The sequence below is a fragment of the Abrus precatorius genome, unplaced genomic scaffold (genome assembly GCF_003935025.1).
Source record: "Abrus precatorius isolate BTA unplaced genomic scaffold, Abrus_2018 Scaffold6, whole genome shotgun sequence".
NCBI lineage: Eukaryota > Viridiplantae > Streptophyta > Magnoliopsida > Fabales > Fabaceae > Abrus > Abrus precatorius.
Genome location: NW_020874406.1, coordinates 22842800 through 22860023, shown reverse-complemented (window position 1 = coordinate 22860023; position 17224 = coordinate 22842800). Strand labels below are relative to the sequence as shown.

At 30.9% G+C, this 17224-nt stretch overlaps 1 protein-coding gene across 7 annotated transcripts in view; it reads right to left on the bottom strand.

Annotated features, from left to right (window-relative positions):
* Nucleotides 1–17224, bottom strand: part of LOC113868403 (paired amphipathic helix protein Sin3-like 4) — a 37226-nt gene that overhangs the window by 1680 nt on the left and 18322 nt on the right. The window contains exons 1-23 of one of the 7 annotated variants that reach the window (XM_027503941.1): nucleotides 11203–11936; nucleotides 10339–10491; nucleotides 10020–10206; nucleotides 9822–9920; nucleotides 9522–9686; nucleotides 8735–9068; nucleotides 8169–8305; nucleotides 7736–7811; nucleotides 7626–7658; nucleotides 7210–7499; nucleotides 6951–7105; nucleotides 6656–6783; nucleotides 6294–6548; nucleotides 5203–5895; nucleotides 5005–5075; nucleotides 3475–4107; nucleotides 3225–3325; nucleotides 2994–3132; nucleotides 2758–2910; nucleotides 2499–2659; nucleotides 2294–2399; nucleotides 1941–2116; nucleotides 1267–1688 (exon numbers count right to left, since the gene is read on the bottom strand). In XM_027503941.1, the coding sequence (XP_027359742.1) occupies nucleotides 1961–2116; nucleotides 2294–2399; nucleotides 2499–2659; nucleotides 2758–2910; nucleotides 2994–3132; nucleotides 3225–3325; nucleotides 3475–4107; nucleotides 5005–5075; nucleotides 5203–5895; nucleotides 6294–6548; nucleotides 6656–6783; nucleotides 6951–7105; nucleotides 7210–7499; nucleotides 7626–7658; nucleotides 7736–7811; nucleotides 8169–8305; nucleotides 8735–9068; nucleotides 9522–9686; nucleotides 9822–9920; nucleotides 10020–10206; nucleotides 10339–10491; nucleotides 11203–11279 (4302 nt within the window). In that variant the 5' untranslated portion in view covers nucleotides 11280–11936 and the 3' untranslated portion in view covers nucleotides 1267–1688; nucleotides 1941–1960. Of the gene's footprint in view, nucleotides 1–1266; nucleotides 1689–1940; nucleotides 2117–2293; nucleotides 2400–2498; nucleotides 2660–2757; nucleotides 2911–2993; nucleotides 3133–3224; nucleotides 3326–3474; nucleotides 4108–5004; nucleotides 5076–5202; nucleotides 5896–6293; nucleotides 6549–6655; nucleotides 6784–6950; nucleotides 7106–7209; nucleotides 7500–7625; nucleotides 7659–7735; nucleotides 7812–8168; nucleotides 8306–8734; nucleotides 9069–9521; nucleotides 9687–9821; nucleotides 9921–10019; nucleotides 10207–10338; nucleotides 10492–11202; nucleotides 11937–17224 lie in introns of those variants that run through there. The other 6 variants (XR_003505362.1, XM_027503935.1, XM_027503936.1 and 3 more) reach the window with 6 other exon arrangements.

Genomic DNA, 17224 nt, shown 5'->3' with positions numbered 1-17224 from the left:
TAAAAAATTTATTTGATAAATTATATATTAAAAATTAATTAAAATAAATTAAAAAACTTATAAAAGTTATAAGTTACTTTCACAAACACTTCATAAGCTCTTTCAAATGTACTTAAATATATTTTAAATTTTATTTTTTATATTACTTTATATAATTATTTTTTCATTAACTTGCAAAATAAGTGAGTTTTAAAAATAATTTTCAGAAATATTTAAATTACTTTAAAAAATTTAAAGTATTAAGTAATTTAATTATGAATACAAGTTATCTAAATCTAATTATGCTATGTTAATATCACATTATTCAATGATTAACTTGATAATTTTTTTTTATAAAAGTTATTAAATAAAGTAGCTCTTGTCAGAATTGCTTATAGACTAACTTGATCTCCACCATTATTGTATATTATCTCTTAATTTTTTAATTATTATTTCAAAATTAATTCAATCTAAATAAGATAAATAGTCAAATTTTAATTTAATTTTAAAAGTAAATCGCTTCAAAAATTAAATATTTGAAAAAGAATTTAATGCATTCCAAATTTAAAATTTTGAAAATTTACTGAATATATTCCCAAGCATAACATGACACCACCCTCAAATTCGCGAACATTATCTTATAGACCACACACGGAAATAAAGCAAAAGAACAAATTCATCTCTGCTAATCATAGACGAAGTTGAACCCTATCACCAAATCCCAATTGCAAGTGCAGCATCTAAACAAACTTCATGATAGTTTTGTCAGCCAGCTTTTCAAGCTTCTGTTGTATTATCATAAAGTACAAGAAATAAAATAAAAATCCCAATTTGTTTGCCCCTTGCGTCGCATGCTCCATACTTCAACCATAATCTTAAAGCATCTCAACCCAACCATGAGACACACCACAACTTGTGGCAACATGTGACAAACCGACAATGCAAGTTCTGAGATGATGGTAGAGGTTGGGAGCTTGTGGCAAAGTCACACAGGTGAAACTAGTAAAGGATTGCATGGAAAAGCAATAGTTGTTTGAGTAAAGTTAAAATTTTGAAAATATTTTTCTAATTTGTAATTTAACCCATTCATTTTCGAAGATACCTTATCAATGATTAGAATGAAATGGTCCACCGCCGGCGGAGAAAATATGCTTTGATCCACCCTCCTACTGCTAACTATTGATTATTAGCTTCTCATGTCTTTTATTATCATTTTAGATTGTGTCCAACATACACCAGAGCGCAAGGCATTCCATGAGAAAATTCGACTACAAAAAACGAAAGGAAAAAGAAAAGGGGGGTAGAGGCTGATTCTCTCATGTAGCACTTCGTAATTGAATCGGGAGGCTAATTGCAGCCACCGAATGTTCCATAAACAATTACCTCAACAATGTAGCAGCTAAAGTAAAAGGGAAAAGAATAAAAATAAAAACTAGATAACAAAAATATGGATGAATGAAATAAAAATGTCCTCTAGTTACATCACAAATTACCTCTATTTACATTATTGTCAGCCAACATTAGCTAGCCATCAAATTACAAGTATACTACAATATCCTCTTCACGCCGCGCCACCCGTTCTGTAAGCTTTATTAGGTTGCTCATAGAAAATGCGCAAAAATGATTTTAGAAAAACATCCTTTGATCAACTTGTAGGACAGGATGTCGTTTGCATCCGGCGCCTCTGCCAATGACGCTTGAAAATAGTACTGAAAAGGACACATGAACACAATTATTAATTAGAAATTTTGTTTATTAGTAATTTAGATCAACTAGGAAAAACCAAAGGACGCATTTTAGTATGAGAAAATCAATTATAACAATTGTCACAAAAAAATAATAAAATCAATCATAACAATTGATCCCCTAATAGAAAAATCCGTTGTGTCTATTTGAATGCAAGTATGACATTATCCCCCCAATAACACACTCAGCAATATAAAAAATTCTGCATACCATACCTGGCTCAAAATGGACACCATCATGTAAAAGAAAACAATTTGCGGAATCTTTGTACTCTGTTTGAACAAATGTTTGAAGACTTCGCCTGCTCATGGCATGAACTCTTTTGACACAACGGTCTTCTTTCTCTTCTCATCCGAAACAAAAGGTCTTCAGTATCTAAAACGTAAGATACCTAACAACATTCAGCAGGTACCAAGTAGAAAATGTCAGTGTGGCAATTCAGAAAAACAATCCAACAAACGCCAAGCTCCAATCAAATGCAGGTATCAGCAAAATGTGCAAAATCAGAACTATTGTTAGGCTAGCAGAATAATGACATATATTTTACAAAATAAATTACATCAAATACCTTAGATGAACTGCAAGCTATCTTACATTCCAGACCATTAATAATTTTTAGTCCTTCCATAGCCTGGCTTGAAAATTCATCATTACTAGCATATCTCCGTATATTCCTGAAAATATGAATAAAATGAAAAAAATAAATTTATGAAAATATTACCTATAAATATTAGCAAGCAATGGCTCTAAGAATCTTCACACTAAACAAATACCTCTTCAAGAAAATTCCTGACTTCTCTTTGTCAGGGACAACAGAGAGGAAGTCACAGTGCAGATAGGTTGCAAAATTAGGGTCCACCGACACAGCAGTCACTTCAGGCTTATCATGTCCACAGTCCATCAATTGAATAGACAGTTTCATTGGTCCAGGTGACTGCAATGGAACAAACTAGGTTACGGATTTCATAACACTGTAAAACTTCATTTGGGAGCAGATCTAAGTAGACAGGAAATAAACTTATAAAAACTTACATATTCAATACGATAAATGTTCTCATCATGAAGAAGAACGCGGGCATTTTCATGATAAACTATATCCACAAATTTTCCAGGTTTTCTTGATTTTTCATATGCATATAGTTGTAGAAGTTTACTATCTATCTCATCACCAGCAACAGCTTGAAGCTGAAATAAAAGAGGACCTACTTTAAGATTGGAAAAGATATTATGGTATGCAAAAGATAGAAAGATGAACTTATGTATGTCACCTGTTTAACAAGTTTATATATCAGCTTATCTAATGTGAATAAGACATAGGACTGAGTTCCAATAATAGCTCGACAATCATCCTCAAATTTTGTATTATCAGAAGAACCGTCCAATAAATTGTAGAGGGAATTCATGAACCTGTAGCATAAAGGATTCCCCTCAGTCTTGCATAGATACTAACATGTATCTTCAAATTTGTAATATAACATAATATTTACGAGGCATATCACCTGTCATATTGATCAGTACAGCTTGTATCAGTTGCAGCCTTCCATTTCTTTTCAGCAGATGATGAGTTAATCTTTGCTGACTGTATCCTCTCGTACAATGTCTGCCAGATACAAAAGGAAATATAGCTGAATAGAAGTATAGCTGAATGTATGCATTGTGATTTTAGCAAAAATACAAGATGAAAATCATGCATTGAAACTTAAAATTAGAGAGAGAGGTGTATGTCCGTGTAAACAGATATTTTTCTACCTGATGAAGTCTAAGCAGAACATAAAAGGAATCATTTCCATAAAACACTTGAGAATTCCTGTCCTTCTCATGTAACATTGGGGGGATATACTTTGCTAGAGGTTTTACAGTTAGTAGAAAGCGTTCAGAATATGGCAATGATGTTCCATCTCCTTCAACATCATGGGCATCAGCCATTCCCTCGGCTTCACCTTCACTCTCAGCCTTGTTATCATGCTCCCCATCTTCCTGCTCTTCTCGAGAACACTCCTCACCATCAGCAGACTCACTTCCAGAAACATCAACATTTTCGGAAGCATTTTCACTGTCATCTGATGACCTGTGAGGGCTTTCCTCACCTTCATCATCAGCATCAGCATCATTTTCTCCTCTGGTTTCAAAACAAACTTCTTCCCCATGTCTATTTTGGTTTTGCCGACTCACACCACTATCCTTTCTGTTATGCACTGCATCCAAACCATTACCTCCATAAACTGCAAAGTTATCCTCTTCAAAGTCTCCATTTGGAGATAACTCACCCTCTTCTCTTTCACTTTTGAAGTGTCGAACTGATTCCTCTTGGAATCTGTGAACTTTGCTGCCTCCAGTGACAGCCCCATTTGTAGATGTAACCGGTCTACTAGAGTCACCACCCTAAGCCATGATAAAGAAACAAAAAATCAGTACATTATTTGCAATGATGACAGGTCAGACAAATATTCAGTACATTACTCACAATGATGCTGGAAAATTATTAATCATAAAAAGACAAAAGCACATAAAAATTAGTCAACAATTTTTTATTAATCGCTGAAATATTAGAAGAACAATGATAACCACAGATTTCACAAGTATGGCAATCACTTACAGTCCTAGAAACACAAAGACAGAAGAAATGGTGTTCCTCATACTCTGTTTTGAAAAGCTAACAAATTATGGCTTAGGATTTAAATCTTATTAATTACAGTATGACGATCAATTCACTGTGGAAAGATGATCAACCATCAGCCAGACACATGCTACAAGATGCATTATTCATGCTATCATACTTTCACAATAATCAGCTTGACTAAATTCAAGGAGAAAGAATATCACAAATTAGTGAAAATCTTGTTTGCAATATAATGGTTCAAAATTTCAAAGTCAATTAGCACTGATGTTTGTACAGGGAAGTGTGTCAATCATAGAATGGGTACAACAAGGGAAAACAAAACTTTCTCCATAAAAACCTACCATATACCCTTTCAATCCATAATATATTTCTCATTATACCACATCCAATCATATTATCTAGAACTAAAAATAGATATTTTGAATGAAAATACATTATATCAGAAAACAAGAAAGTGTCACATCATTGAAGTAGCTAAGGTATTCCAATTGCGGTAGAAAGTAATTAACTGTATTTTCAGTAGGAACATGGCATCAACTGGTTCACTGATTAGTGCAAACAAACTTCCAAGTTGCAGCAGACCAAACTTTATCCTTAAGATTCCAGAACTGAATTTTAAATCGAGACTGACATAAGCTGCACAAAGAGTTAACTCATACCTCTGATGAAGGTAAATCATGTCCTCCCTCAACAGAAACATTACCAGGTCTAGATGGAGTGGCAGTGAGTCCTTGAACAAAAAAAAAATGTATCTCAGTTCCATTCATTATCCAAAAGTAATATTTTTAGATAAAAGGAGAAATCAATGGTAGGGTAAGCATCAAACAGTATCATCATTCTTTAAATAAGTTGCTAACCTGATGCATTATCTATGTTTGTCCTTCCATTACTTTGCTCCATTCCAGATGCTGGTAAGACATTAGCATTCACTAACTGTTCGCTGGACTGATCTTGCTTATTGACTCCTGATAGTTCATCAGACGTGAATGCAATACTGTTAACTTTACCATGCGGTCCATTACTGCTCAAAGTTTCAGTTTTATGTCCTGTACAGTCATTGATGCACTTATCTTCTCCAACCCCACTATCACCATTTGACTGCCATGCTTTGCTAGAAGTTGGTTGATCTAATGGCATACACTCATCACCATTTCTGGAAATGTTTACATGCTTTGGATTCTTTATGGTAGCACCAACAACAGGACTACCATCACTTTCAGCAACACTTGCAGTGCCACTTTTGACAGAATTATTCTTAGCCTTGACAACATCTTCACTATCCTCAGCACCCTGGGGTCGAGAAGGAACACAAAGCATGGGTTCCAAAAATGTTGTCCAAACCTTCATAACTTTATCCAACTGTTCAGTTGTGCAAAGTTCTCCACAGGAATATTTTATGAGCTGATACAAATCTTCATGAATATCCGGATCAGAATACTTAAACTCCAAGTTTGGAAGAATAGGCCGTCTATTTCCAGCAGCAATAGCTAAAAGAACATCATCTTCTTTGTGTTTCTTCTCACTAATTTCTTTGATTTCTGCCAGTAAGGCTGTAAAAATTTTTGTAAAGGAAGAGAGTCAGGGAATGGAAAGAATTATTCTGGAATGATCATCAAACAAACATAAAATTGCACTGCAATTCAAGAATATCATACCACTGATTTTGTTTTGCATGGTCTCCATATTCTAGAGAAACCATGGTGTGATGTGATCAATATAAATAAGTAACTAAAATCAAGCCAAAAGCAAGATATTTCCAATCAAGGATAAGGGAAAACACAAGTGTAAAAGAAAGGAAAGACATTAACTGCAGAAAATTCATTGCATTAAAGAATAACTAAATGCACATACGGGTATATACATAAAATGATAATGATATTTCACGATCAAAATTTCTGCAGCCTTAAAAAGTACTGATTTATTCGGGAAAAAATAAGTTATCTCTTACCTTTTGTGCTCAAGCTTTTTGTATCCTGTTGCTTAAAGTAGAAGCTACGATGATCAAGAGATTTGTGATAGTTTTTGGCATATATTTCAGCCCAAACTTTACTAAAATCTGCACGGCACCTTGCCCACTCTTCATGTTTCTGCTTCAAACGTGTTAATATCACTGGCAAAGCTAGAGGAGCATTCCTCCTTAACACTTCCATCACATCAAGCCCATGGTCACCATATAATCGCTCAATACACCTAAGATTTATAGCTACATACAGAGAGAACCACATCAGAATATGGTAAACTTCAAGAAATTACCTCATACTACATAACTGCTTTCAGAAATTTCATTGATCAATTAAAATACTATATAACCTGTTAAGTGCTCCTCAATACGAATTGGGCTGTCTCCTTTAATTATATTACTGTTAATCTTTTCTAACAGCTCTTCCACTCGTTTGGTTGTCACATTTACAGACTCTAACAACATATCAAGTTCAAACCTACCAGAAAAGTTTAACATAATGTCAGAGAGTTTATGGAAATCATACCACTTATCAACCAGAACAATATGGCAACTATGACTTTGACAATTGACAATGATTAATAAAAGATAAATCAATAAAACAGGTATTTAAAGTGTTCTCAAATATCACTGTCAAGCTCTGACCTGTCATCTTCGCATCTAAACAAGCTCTCTTCATACTGATTTTTGCGCATATGTTTGAAGGAATAATCCTCACTTCCTGAAGTGACAGACACCCAGTGATCATTCAACACTTCTGCACCAAGTTCTGTTTTCTGGCTAGCTACAGGTATTGGGTACTGCACAAGCACACATAATACACATGAAGAACCCAATCAACAAGAGAATCTCAGATTCCATTAGAATTAGATAAAATACAAAGACAAAAGTAAAAAAAGTATACATTTTTTGGGAGGAGACGGTAACTAGGAGTGCATTGGTCACAGTTAGAAAGGTCCAACTCATTAATAGGTTTGGATAAATACTTTTCCTTGCTGGGATATAGAGACATCTTAGGACCTAATACATCCTTGTTGGCAAAAACAGTAGATTTGTCCCTTTCTCGGAATTCACGATCCCTTTCTTTTATTCCTTCATCCCTATAACGGTCTCTATCTCTATCTCGGTCCCGATCTCTATCCCTATCTTCAACCTTCATCGATTTCAGTCCATGTCCATCATTCCACAAGGACTCTGATGAACACCAAAAAGTCAGAAGTTTAGCATCAGAAATTTCACATGAACCAGGATCACATTACATAAAGAGAAAGGGGAGCATCCATCAGAAGATAACAGAATAGAGTAAAACATCTTACATACTTTTATTCATAACCCCAGCAAGGAATCCACCATCTGCATTATATGACTTGATTAGAAATAAATTAAAAGATTTAACTTCATAAAAAGTAATAAATTAGTTAAAATGTTACCATTCTTTTCAGATTGTAGCAAAAATTCATTAAACCCCTCCATAAGTTCTGGATATTTTCCCAGTAAATCACCCACCTGGAAGAATAAGCGATCACGGTTTAGCTATCATATTCATTGCGTGACTTGTTAAAAGAGTATACATTACTGGAAATATAAATTATACTGTGAAGAACAGTGAAAGCAGGTCAATTAGACAGTTTACAATACACCAGTACTTTCATGCAAATAAGCTCACAAGTTTATGCAACCATAATATAGCATAATATGTCTTCCTTCCATATTTTACCATCACAATTTCAGTTTAAGAAATCAAGGTCAGTGTTCATTACCAGCCAAACCAACATAGCAAGATGAATTAAAGTCACCCATCTTGACAGAATCCAACATTAAAATCAGTGAAGTATCTAATAAAAATTAACAAGCAAACCATACCAATGACTGCAATTCTTGGCGGGTAATTATTTCCCTGCTGTAAATGTGTAAACACTTTAAAAACTCCTGGTAGTTATCAGGGTTCCGTAATTTCTCTTTGACTTTTTCACAGAAAGCAAACTCTTGACTATACATGCCTGAAATGAAAAAAAAATAAAATAACAATAAACAACAAAGCATAAAAGGAAACGAGTTATAAGCACAGAAAAATTTGGAATAAAGTAAGTTCCTCCTTGTACACAAAAAACAAGGAAAATACTTGCATAGACTTAAATCATAAATATAAACTTCATAGGACATCATTTTTATTGATAATTCTATCACCAAAAGAAATCAGATTCTTTTTTATTTAAATATTTCAGCATTGCAAGTGGCAGAAAAGTGATGAGAGATTTTTTGCATTAGTTAATGAATTTTTACGGCAATTTTGTTTTTCATATTTTACTAACATGAAAGTATATTTTCAAGTATTAAAAGATTGTGCATCATAGGTTAGGTAGGATATGAGAGAATATACAAAAATAACTTCGTATATTCAACATCCTAAGAATTCATGACATACTCACTTTTTAGAGAATTTTTATCATCACAACTGGATGACATAGGACGCATACCAAAGTTTTCATCCGCATCAAACATTGGTTCAGGTCCAGAATCTTCAGCCTTACGATCAGTTTTCCGTTTGTGGGGGAATTGCTCCCTATCCCGACCTCCATCATGCTCATAATCTCTATCATTCCTTTCCCGATCTCTCTTGTCTCTATCTTCCCTACGTTCCTTTTCCTTCTCCACACGTCTCCTCTGCTCCCTTTCTGCCCTCAACAAACCCCTGTCATGATCTGGGTCAGGACGATCAACACTGGGGTCACGATCACTCTGCGAAACCATGGTCCTTTCTCGCTGGCATGCAGATGAGTATAATATTAGATTGATGACTGACTATAAAGGGGCAATGCAAATGTAGCCAAGATGATAGGTGGGGCCTTCAAAGTCACACTATAGGGTTTTCAATGCTTTGGGGCAAAAGTCAGCAAAGACAACTGACAACTAAACATAACATTTTTGATAAAAAGTAAAAGACAAAGATGTTCAATTTAAAAACCCTAGTCAGGGTCCTAACCAACAATTGGTTAAATTTTTAACATCATAATTATTTTACCCAATTTAATGTCCAAATTAGCAAAATTTGATAGGACTGGCATTTTTAGGTGTGCCTTGTTGGAACTATAAATGCACTAGTGGCAAGCATCTCACTAAAGGGGCACAGTGATTGAACCCCTTCTTGCACCTCACATCAACTTCCAAGCTATATGCCTTTGAATTCAAACATTGACATAAGAACTTGAGATAAACCTTTTCAACATGCATTTGCCGTGCTGTTGGCATTGCAGAGCTCCTATCACGAAGCATGTGATTTCGACCAGAACCATAATGAGTAGAGGCGGTTGCAGAAGTGTCCGGAAGAAAATGAGTAAACTCATCAAGAAGATCAGGGTGGTCCCGGAAAATTGCAGAAACCTGAAGAAATCCAATTTATGAATAAAATGAGCAAAAAGAGTAATATTAAATCTGCTAGAAGAAAGATGGAAAAGAAAAGAAAAAGGGCAATATAACAAATTTGACTGACTATAACATGATAATATAGGCACAAACCTCCTGGTAGACCTCAGTGATAGACTTGTTCTCCTTTCTGTACATATTCAATATGTCAAGAAACGACTTGTAAACATGATCATCACCTTGGAATCGAGTCTGCATGAGAAGGATCCATCAGACTCTAAAGCAAAACTGTCCCTTGTTTGCAAACAATTTTGCACACAAAGAACTCATCAGATTCAACAACACTCTTACCTTTATCTTGTTCACAAAATTTATAGCTTCTTCAAACTCCACAGGCTTCTTTGGGAGAGGTTGTTCATCCTCCAATGGAAGTGTGATTTCATATCCCTTAGGCAAGAAGGTGTTAAATCCCAATATAAGATCTCTATGCCCTTTAAACAGTTCCTTCACTCTTGCAATCACACCTGCAGTATCAATTCTACAATGCACCAAAAGGGGACACAATTTAAACTAACAAAAATACCCTTCGCAATATAAATAAATATGTAAATAAACCAATAATTGGGTGGAAGGCAGAGTGGAGGAAGAATGTGGCACAACAAGATCAAACCTTTGAGCCTTGAAATCTTTCATGACCTCCAAAAAGTCATCATACTTGTCCCTCTTATCTTGAAATATATCCTTTACTGCCTTGAGATACGCTAGGGCATCATTAGTAGTCAGTTTCTGAGCACCTCCATTCGTCATCTGGGGTTGCCCGGACCTACATTCCAAAAATTTTCATAAAATAATTAGAAATGTTGGAGAAATTGATGACGACGACTCAATGCACAAGTAAAAGTTAAAAATCAATTCATGATGATAACGATTCAAACACTATGGCAGGTAAGAAACATCTGATCCCGTCTCACTAAGTCAAACATTCCAAAAAACATAAAAATAAAAACAAAGTTAAAATACACATTGGATTCTTATTGTTAAAACTCATTTACAAATTAATCTCCGTACCAAAAAATTTACACGCGTTAGTTTCTATACAAGTCACACTTTAGTCCATACCGTTTTAACACTGTTAGAAAAAGTTTCAAGTTCATTAAGTTACTATAAGTTTCAAGTTCATTAAGTTACTATAATTAAGTCACATAATCATTTTTTAAATGGTGTTAAAACGTTAGGGACTAAAGTGTAAGAAAGCATTCGTTTAGGGAGTAAAGGGTTTGTTTATTGGGTATCAACTAGATGAAACAAATGTGTAATTTAACCTAAAAAAAATGATGCTTCATGCTTTACTAAAGCCTATACAAAAAAACAACTATCGATTTAACACAAGGACACAAAACACAATTTTGCTGCAGCTTTAAAAAATCAAAAACTAGAACTCTCGATTGAAGATGCAAAAGTTTGATCAAGCACAAAAAAAATGAGCAGAGCCTAATAAACGGGAAATTAAAGAGAACAAAGCACAGAAACTTACGCTTCTCCTCGGGAAGACAACATAGGGCGTTTGAGTTGGGAAGAACTCGTGAAAACATCATCTCTAGACCTCTTCATCTCTAAAAACACCAAGCGCAGAAACAACACTATCTACCACCTCCCTCTTAAACAGCAAATCACGCTTCTGAACTCCGAAACAATTCAAAATCCTCCAACCTCAAGCTACTTGTTCGAACAAGACCAACCACCACACTTCAGATCTAACCGCAAGGAATCAACGCTAAGCAAGAATCCTAACCCGAGTCTTCATGAAGAGATCATCACGGAGGAGCCAAATCCTGCAAGAAAAAGAGAATCGCAACCGAAATTCGCATTACTTCAATGTAAAGCAACGTGAGGATGAAATAGAACCAAGGAAGCCAAATTTTTCAGTTTGAATTTCAAAGAGAAGTGTTTTTTTTTCTCTCTCTCTCTCTTTGATTTTCTGGGCAAAGGAACAGAACAGATAGAAAGAAGGAGACGATGAAGAAAATAAGAGACTGAGGGAGTTTTACATTGTGATATAGAGAACGAGAAAAAGAGGGGTGGCGTGGCGGTAGTAAAATTTGACCTTCGTTTCTCGGTTACCGTAGTGTTAATTTACCGCTTATAAGCGGTTAATCCCTAAACTCAATTTGTAAAATCAAATTAGGGCTGAACGAGATTCTATTGCGAGGGTATATTACTATTTATCAAGACAAATTTGGAGATCATGCAGTGACCTTTTGGGTATTTGGGTTTATTGCTTTTGTTTGGCACCTTCACCTTTGTTTAAGACCTTTTAAGGAAATTAAGGTCTGGTTTTCTTATCTCTTTTTTTGTTTGGTATGAGTTTGTGAGTAGTTGCTGGTGAATAGAATGCATTGCAAGACTCGTTCTAAGTAATGGATGATAATGATGAAATTAGGTCCAACAGATAGTGAGAGAATGATTTAAACTTTTAAATGAGAAACCTTACTATCTTTATGGTAAAAAAATAAAAAATAGTTTATTTTTGTGGATTAGATATTAGATATTTTGATTTTACAAATTAGGTAAAATTCTAGCCCTAAAATAGTTTAATGGTTTTGGTTAATAGGTTAAATAATTTAGAAATTGTGATTTGGGTGTTGAAGGCGTTACACTAATTACAAAAAATGTAATCTCTTTGTTATGAAAGAATGAGATGTGTCATTTGCTCCTTGTGGATCATGCTCGAGTTATTTAACCATAAATAAATTTTGTTAAAATAAATTGAAAGCAAATTATTCAAACAAGTTATATAAAAAATATTAAAAAATTATTAAAAATCGTAAGCAATTCTTATTAACTATTCATAAATCCTTTTAAACTGACACATTGTATTAAAAATGGCTTATTTATTATGTAAGCAGTATTATTAACAATACACACACATTCAATACAATCGAAATTAGGCATAATGGATGTGGATAGACTTGAAAACAATTAAAAATCCCTTCACAGGGTAAAGCGGAATAAATAAATAAATTATTCAGTTAATTTGGGCCTATTTACTGAAGTTGATTAGTTTTTGTAAAGTAAATAAATAAATAAATTTAATTTATACTTATGAAAATAACGTTCAAATTTTACATTTTATCATAAAAGTTTAAGTCGACTTAAATGAACAAACATATTTTGTCGGCTTCAAAAGACATTGAATTAACATTTGTTTTTTCATTATTCACACTAAAATTTAACAAAACACTTAAAATAAGTTTTTTTTTAATCTTTTTAAATAATAAGCATTCTTTAAAGAGAACCCTTCACTACTTAATCTAAAGGGTTGATAAATTTACGTAATACTCTATTGTTTTCACGTATATGTAATTGATTTGTTTAGAGAAACAAAAATTGTATTTGAATTTTACTATGTGCAAAATTTCCTATGCAAACAAAAATTTATCTTTAACCTTTTAAAAATAGGGAAACTTTATGACATTTGACGTTGAAAAAATAACTTTATGTACCTCCTTACATTATGTTTTAAATTGTTTATTTATTTTTTAAATATTAGTTAGAGCTTGTTTGATTTATTCTTAATTTTTAGTTTTTATAGACTACATTTTAAAACTTTTTAAAAATAAAATAAAATAAATTTGTTTAATAATTTAGCTTTCAAAACTGTTTTTAATTGAATTTTCATTAGTTTTATAAAGAGAAGTAGAAAAATAAAAACAAAAACACCCTAAAATTAATTATTTTTTAGTCTTAAAAACTGAAAATAAAAAATATTTTTAAAAATATTTTTTAAAACTTACATTAACAAAAAAAAATTATGTTTTTTATTTTTAAAAACAGAAAAGTATATTTAAAAAGAGAAAACAAACAAACTCTTAATTATTATTTTATATATATTTTTTCACAAATCAAGTGAAATTTGAACATATTAATAGAGTGAAAGAATACAATAAAATGATTTTTTTTAAAGAATTCTATCAATGAATTCCATAAAAATAATAAATTACGGAACAAGTAATATACTTTATTAAATGCTATAGCAATTTTATACATTTGACCACATCTTTCTATTATTTAATGTAAAAATTAAACAATAAGTTAAATACATTTAATATCTTAAATATACAAAATTTTATGATTTCCTTATTTATTATGAAGAAAGATCAGTAAGAATACCAAGTTTTAGAATTATTTCAAATGCTGTCAATTATTTGAAGGAATAATTTTTTATATTTTAATATATTTTTCATGTAATGAATATTTTTTTAAACAAAACCCCATATCAACATTCAGCGTGTCTAATAACTTTATTAAGTTAGAATTAAATGAAATTAAATATAAATGCATTTAATGTCTTTAAAATATAAAATGTATCTATTTTTTTAGTACATAGAAACACTTGTAAGAGAATTTTATAATCAATTTTTATACACAAGTTATTAAATTTAAGCGTTGAATGAATTTATTTGTATATTCATTTAATTAATCTATTAAATGAAAGTAAAATCTGTACAAAGTAACTGTATTGAAAAATAACCATGAAATATTTTATTATCCATAATATTTTCAGTAAAATAAAATAAAATAATATAAAATTTAATAATTTTAAAACTTGAAGAAATTATTTTATATTATTAAATAACGTAAAAAAATTCTCGTGATAAAATTTATATACAAAATAAATTTAATAAATAATAAATTAAATATAAAAAATTATACAATATGGAAAAATAATTTGCAATTAATTTTACATAAATAAATATATCCATATATATATATATATATATATATATACAATTAAGAATAATTAGTTTTTTTACTTTTTATATGAATTAATTTTAGTTTATACATATAACAACAAAGTATGTATTTTTATCATCTTGTTTTAATTATTTTTCCTTTTTTCAGTCAAAGTTTTATAAAATTTAATAACTATTATGCATGACGCTAGCAAGTCCAGCTCTAATCCAGCAAGCATGCGAAGGGGGGAGTAGATTCAAGCGATCGGGTTCGAAAGTAAAACCTTTTGCTAAATATATAATTGGCACACGTGTGAACGTAACAAAACTCTTAAGGTTAAATACATAAAAATATTAAAGTAGTTTGTACTTAATAATATTTATTATGGATTAAATATAATTACCTATCATTAGTAAATTTAACTCTCTCAATGTTTTTTCTTTCAATATAATAAATTCTGAAAATTATTTAAGATAAATTAAACATACATTACCTTAACTCATAACCCATTAATAAATAAAATATTTTTAGAAAAAAACTACATATAGTGCATCCCCATTAGATATTTATAGAAAAGCATATTTAATAAGGATAAAAAAAACTCTCAATTTTCATTTGTAATTTATTTCACCTTTAAGTGGTTTATTAGAATAATGATTTCACTGAATCTTATTATATAACACAAAACCTTTCAACTAATTACAACTCATATTTCTTTTTTGTTTATTTCGAAGAAAACGCGTGATCACGTTATTCATACTTTAGTGTCAAATTACGAATATGATTTTGAGTTTTGTTTTATATTACAAAAATAACCTCAATTAAAGAAAAATAGAATAGATTAAATTTTGTAATCTTTGTTTAAACAATGATTTGTTATAATTAAAATTATTTTGATAAAATAATTTAATCAGAAAATACTATCAATCAATATAAAATATATTGTTATATTATATTATTAATTTATTTAAATTTATAAATACATTAATATATAATGATTAAATAGTATTTTTATCATATTTTATTTAGAATTTATATTTAAATATTTTATAGTTCTTTATTAACTTTTTATAAAATAATAATATGTTATGTTTTTATTATATTTTAATAATTATTAAATAATGTTTTAAGATAAAACTAAAAAAAACAATTAAAATAAAGTATACTAAAGTTATACATAAATTAAAATATAAAAATTCAAACTACAATTAATTCTAAAATTAATTTAATTTACTACGACATCCTTATTTTGGGCTATACAAAAGCGCAAAAGCAAAAAGAAATCAAATTCAGAGTCGAAGCGTTGCACGCCGGAATTCGGGGAACGCCCTTCCCTACCCACCGTGGCCACCGCCGCAGCTTATGCAAAAAGTCTTTCCGCCGCTGGTCGAAGCGGGAACCACCACCGACGAACCTCTCAGAAAAGCTTGTTTCGCCAGTCGCTGCAAAAAACATCAACCACACAAGTTCAAATCTGTGGAAGATTCTCCAAACAAATTCGAAATGGAAAAAACAATTAAAATAAAAAAGGAAGAGAAAAACTGAACCTGAAACCTGTCTATGCAAACCATTGAATACTAACCATTGATTTCATCAAGATTTTAGAAACTGTAAAAGTCAAAAGCAAGATAAACAATAAGCCGTTGGATGAATCGAATGTTCAGAAATTAAAATCCTAAATTCGACTCTTTATCATTCCTAAATGCGTTATATTTTTATATATAAATATTAACTTATATCTTATTGAATGTATTTATATATTTAAAAAAAAATAAAAAGATCTAAACTTATAATTTGTAATTCAGATTACATTTTAATTTATAACGAGGTTTAATAATTTAAAACATAAATTTATGATCAATTTAAAATTTTGATAGTATTTTTAAATAACCAAAACTGAACTGTAAATTATTTTCATAAATAACTTAGATATGTCGTTTTTACTCCAAAGTTAATATAATAAACTGAAGTACAAAGATCCTTAAATGGAACGAGGAAAGGCAAAGATTCTTAAATGGAAGTAAGAGAGGCAAAGGAGAGAGAATGTGAAAATGGTGGATGTGGGGGCAAGAAATGTGAAGGGTAAAGTGGGTGGGAATGTTGAGCATTCGTGGTGATGGCCATGTCCACAGAGGACAAGTTTCACTTTGGTTGTGATTTTTCTCTTCACACTGTTTCTAAATCTGAATAAACTAATAAATTACATATAATGTTAAGTAAGGATAATTTTAAAACAATTAGAAAAAGTATAGAGTGAGATAAATAGTTAAAAAGACAGTGCAAAAACAAACTTTCCTTAGTAGTAGGCGTGACTTTTATTTTACATTAGCATTAAAGGTATGATTGAAAATACAATTTAATTAATTGTTTATTGAATAATTTTTTATCATACCGGAATTTATAAAATAAATCTGATTATTATTTTTTAAAATAAATTTTAAAAATTGATATCTATTTACAAGATAAATAAATTATTTATGTCTTCAAAACATTTTATTAACATCATTGTTAAGTAAATTTTTAGAAGATTAAGTAATTAGATTTGTCAAATTATTAAAGTGAGTTATAAAAAAATTTTAGGTGTTAATTTTTTATATAATGATAATCACAAAATAAGAATGACATGTAGTAAATATATAAAATTAAGAACAAATTCACATCTACCTACTTTTTAAAAATGATTGGATTGTATAGCTAATCCTATACTCTTTAATCAATTTCTAAATTTAAATGATTAAAATAAATAAATCAAACTTCATTTTTTTTTTCATGAATGAAACTTAACCTTCAATTATTCTTCATATGTCCAATGCGCACACAAC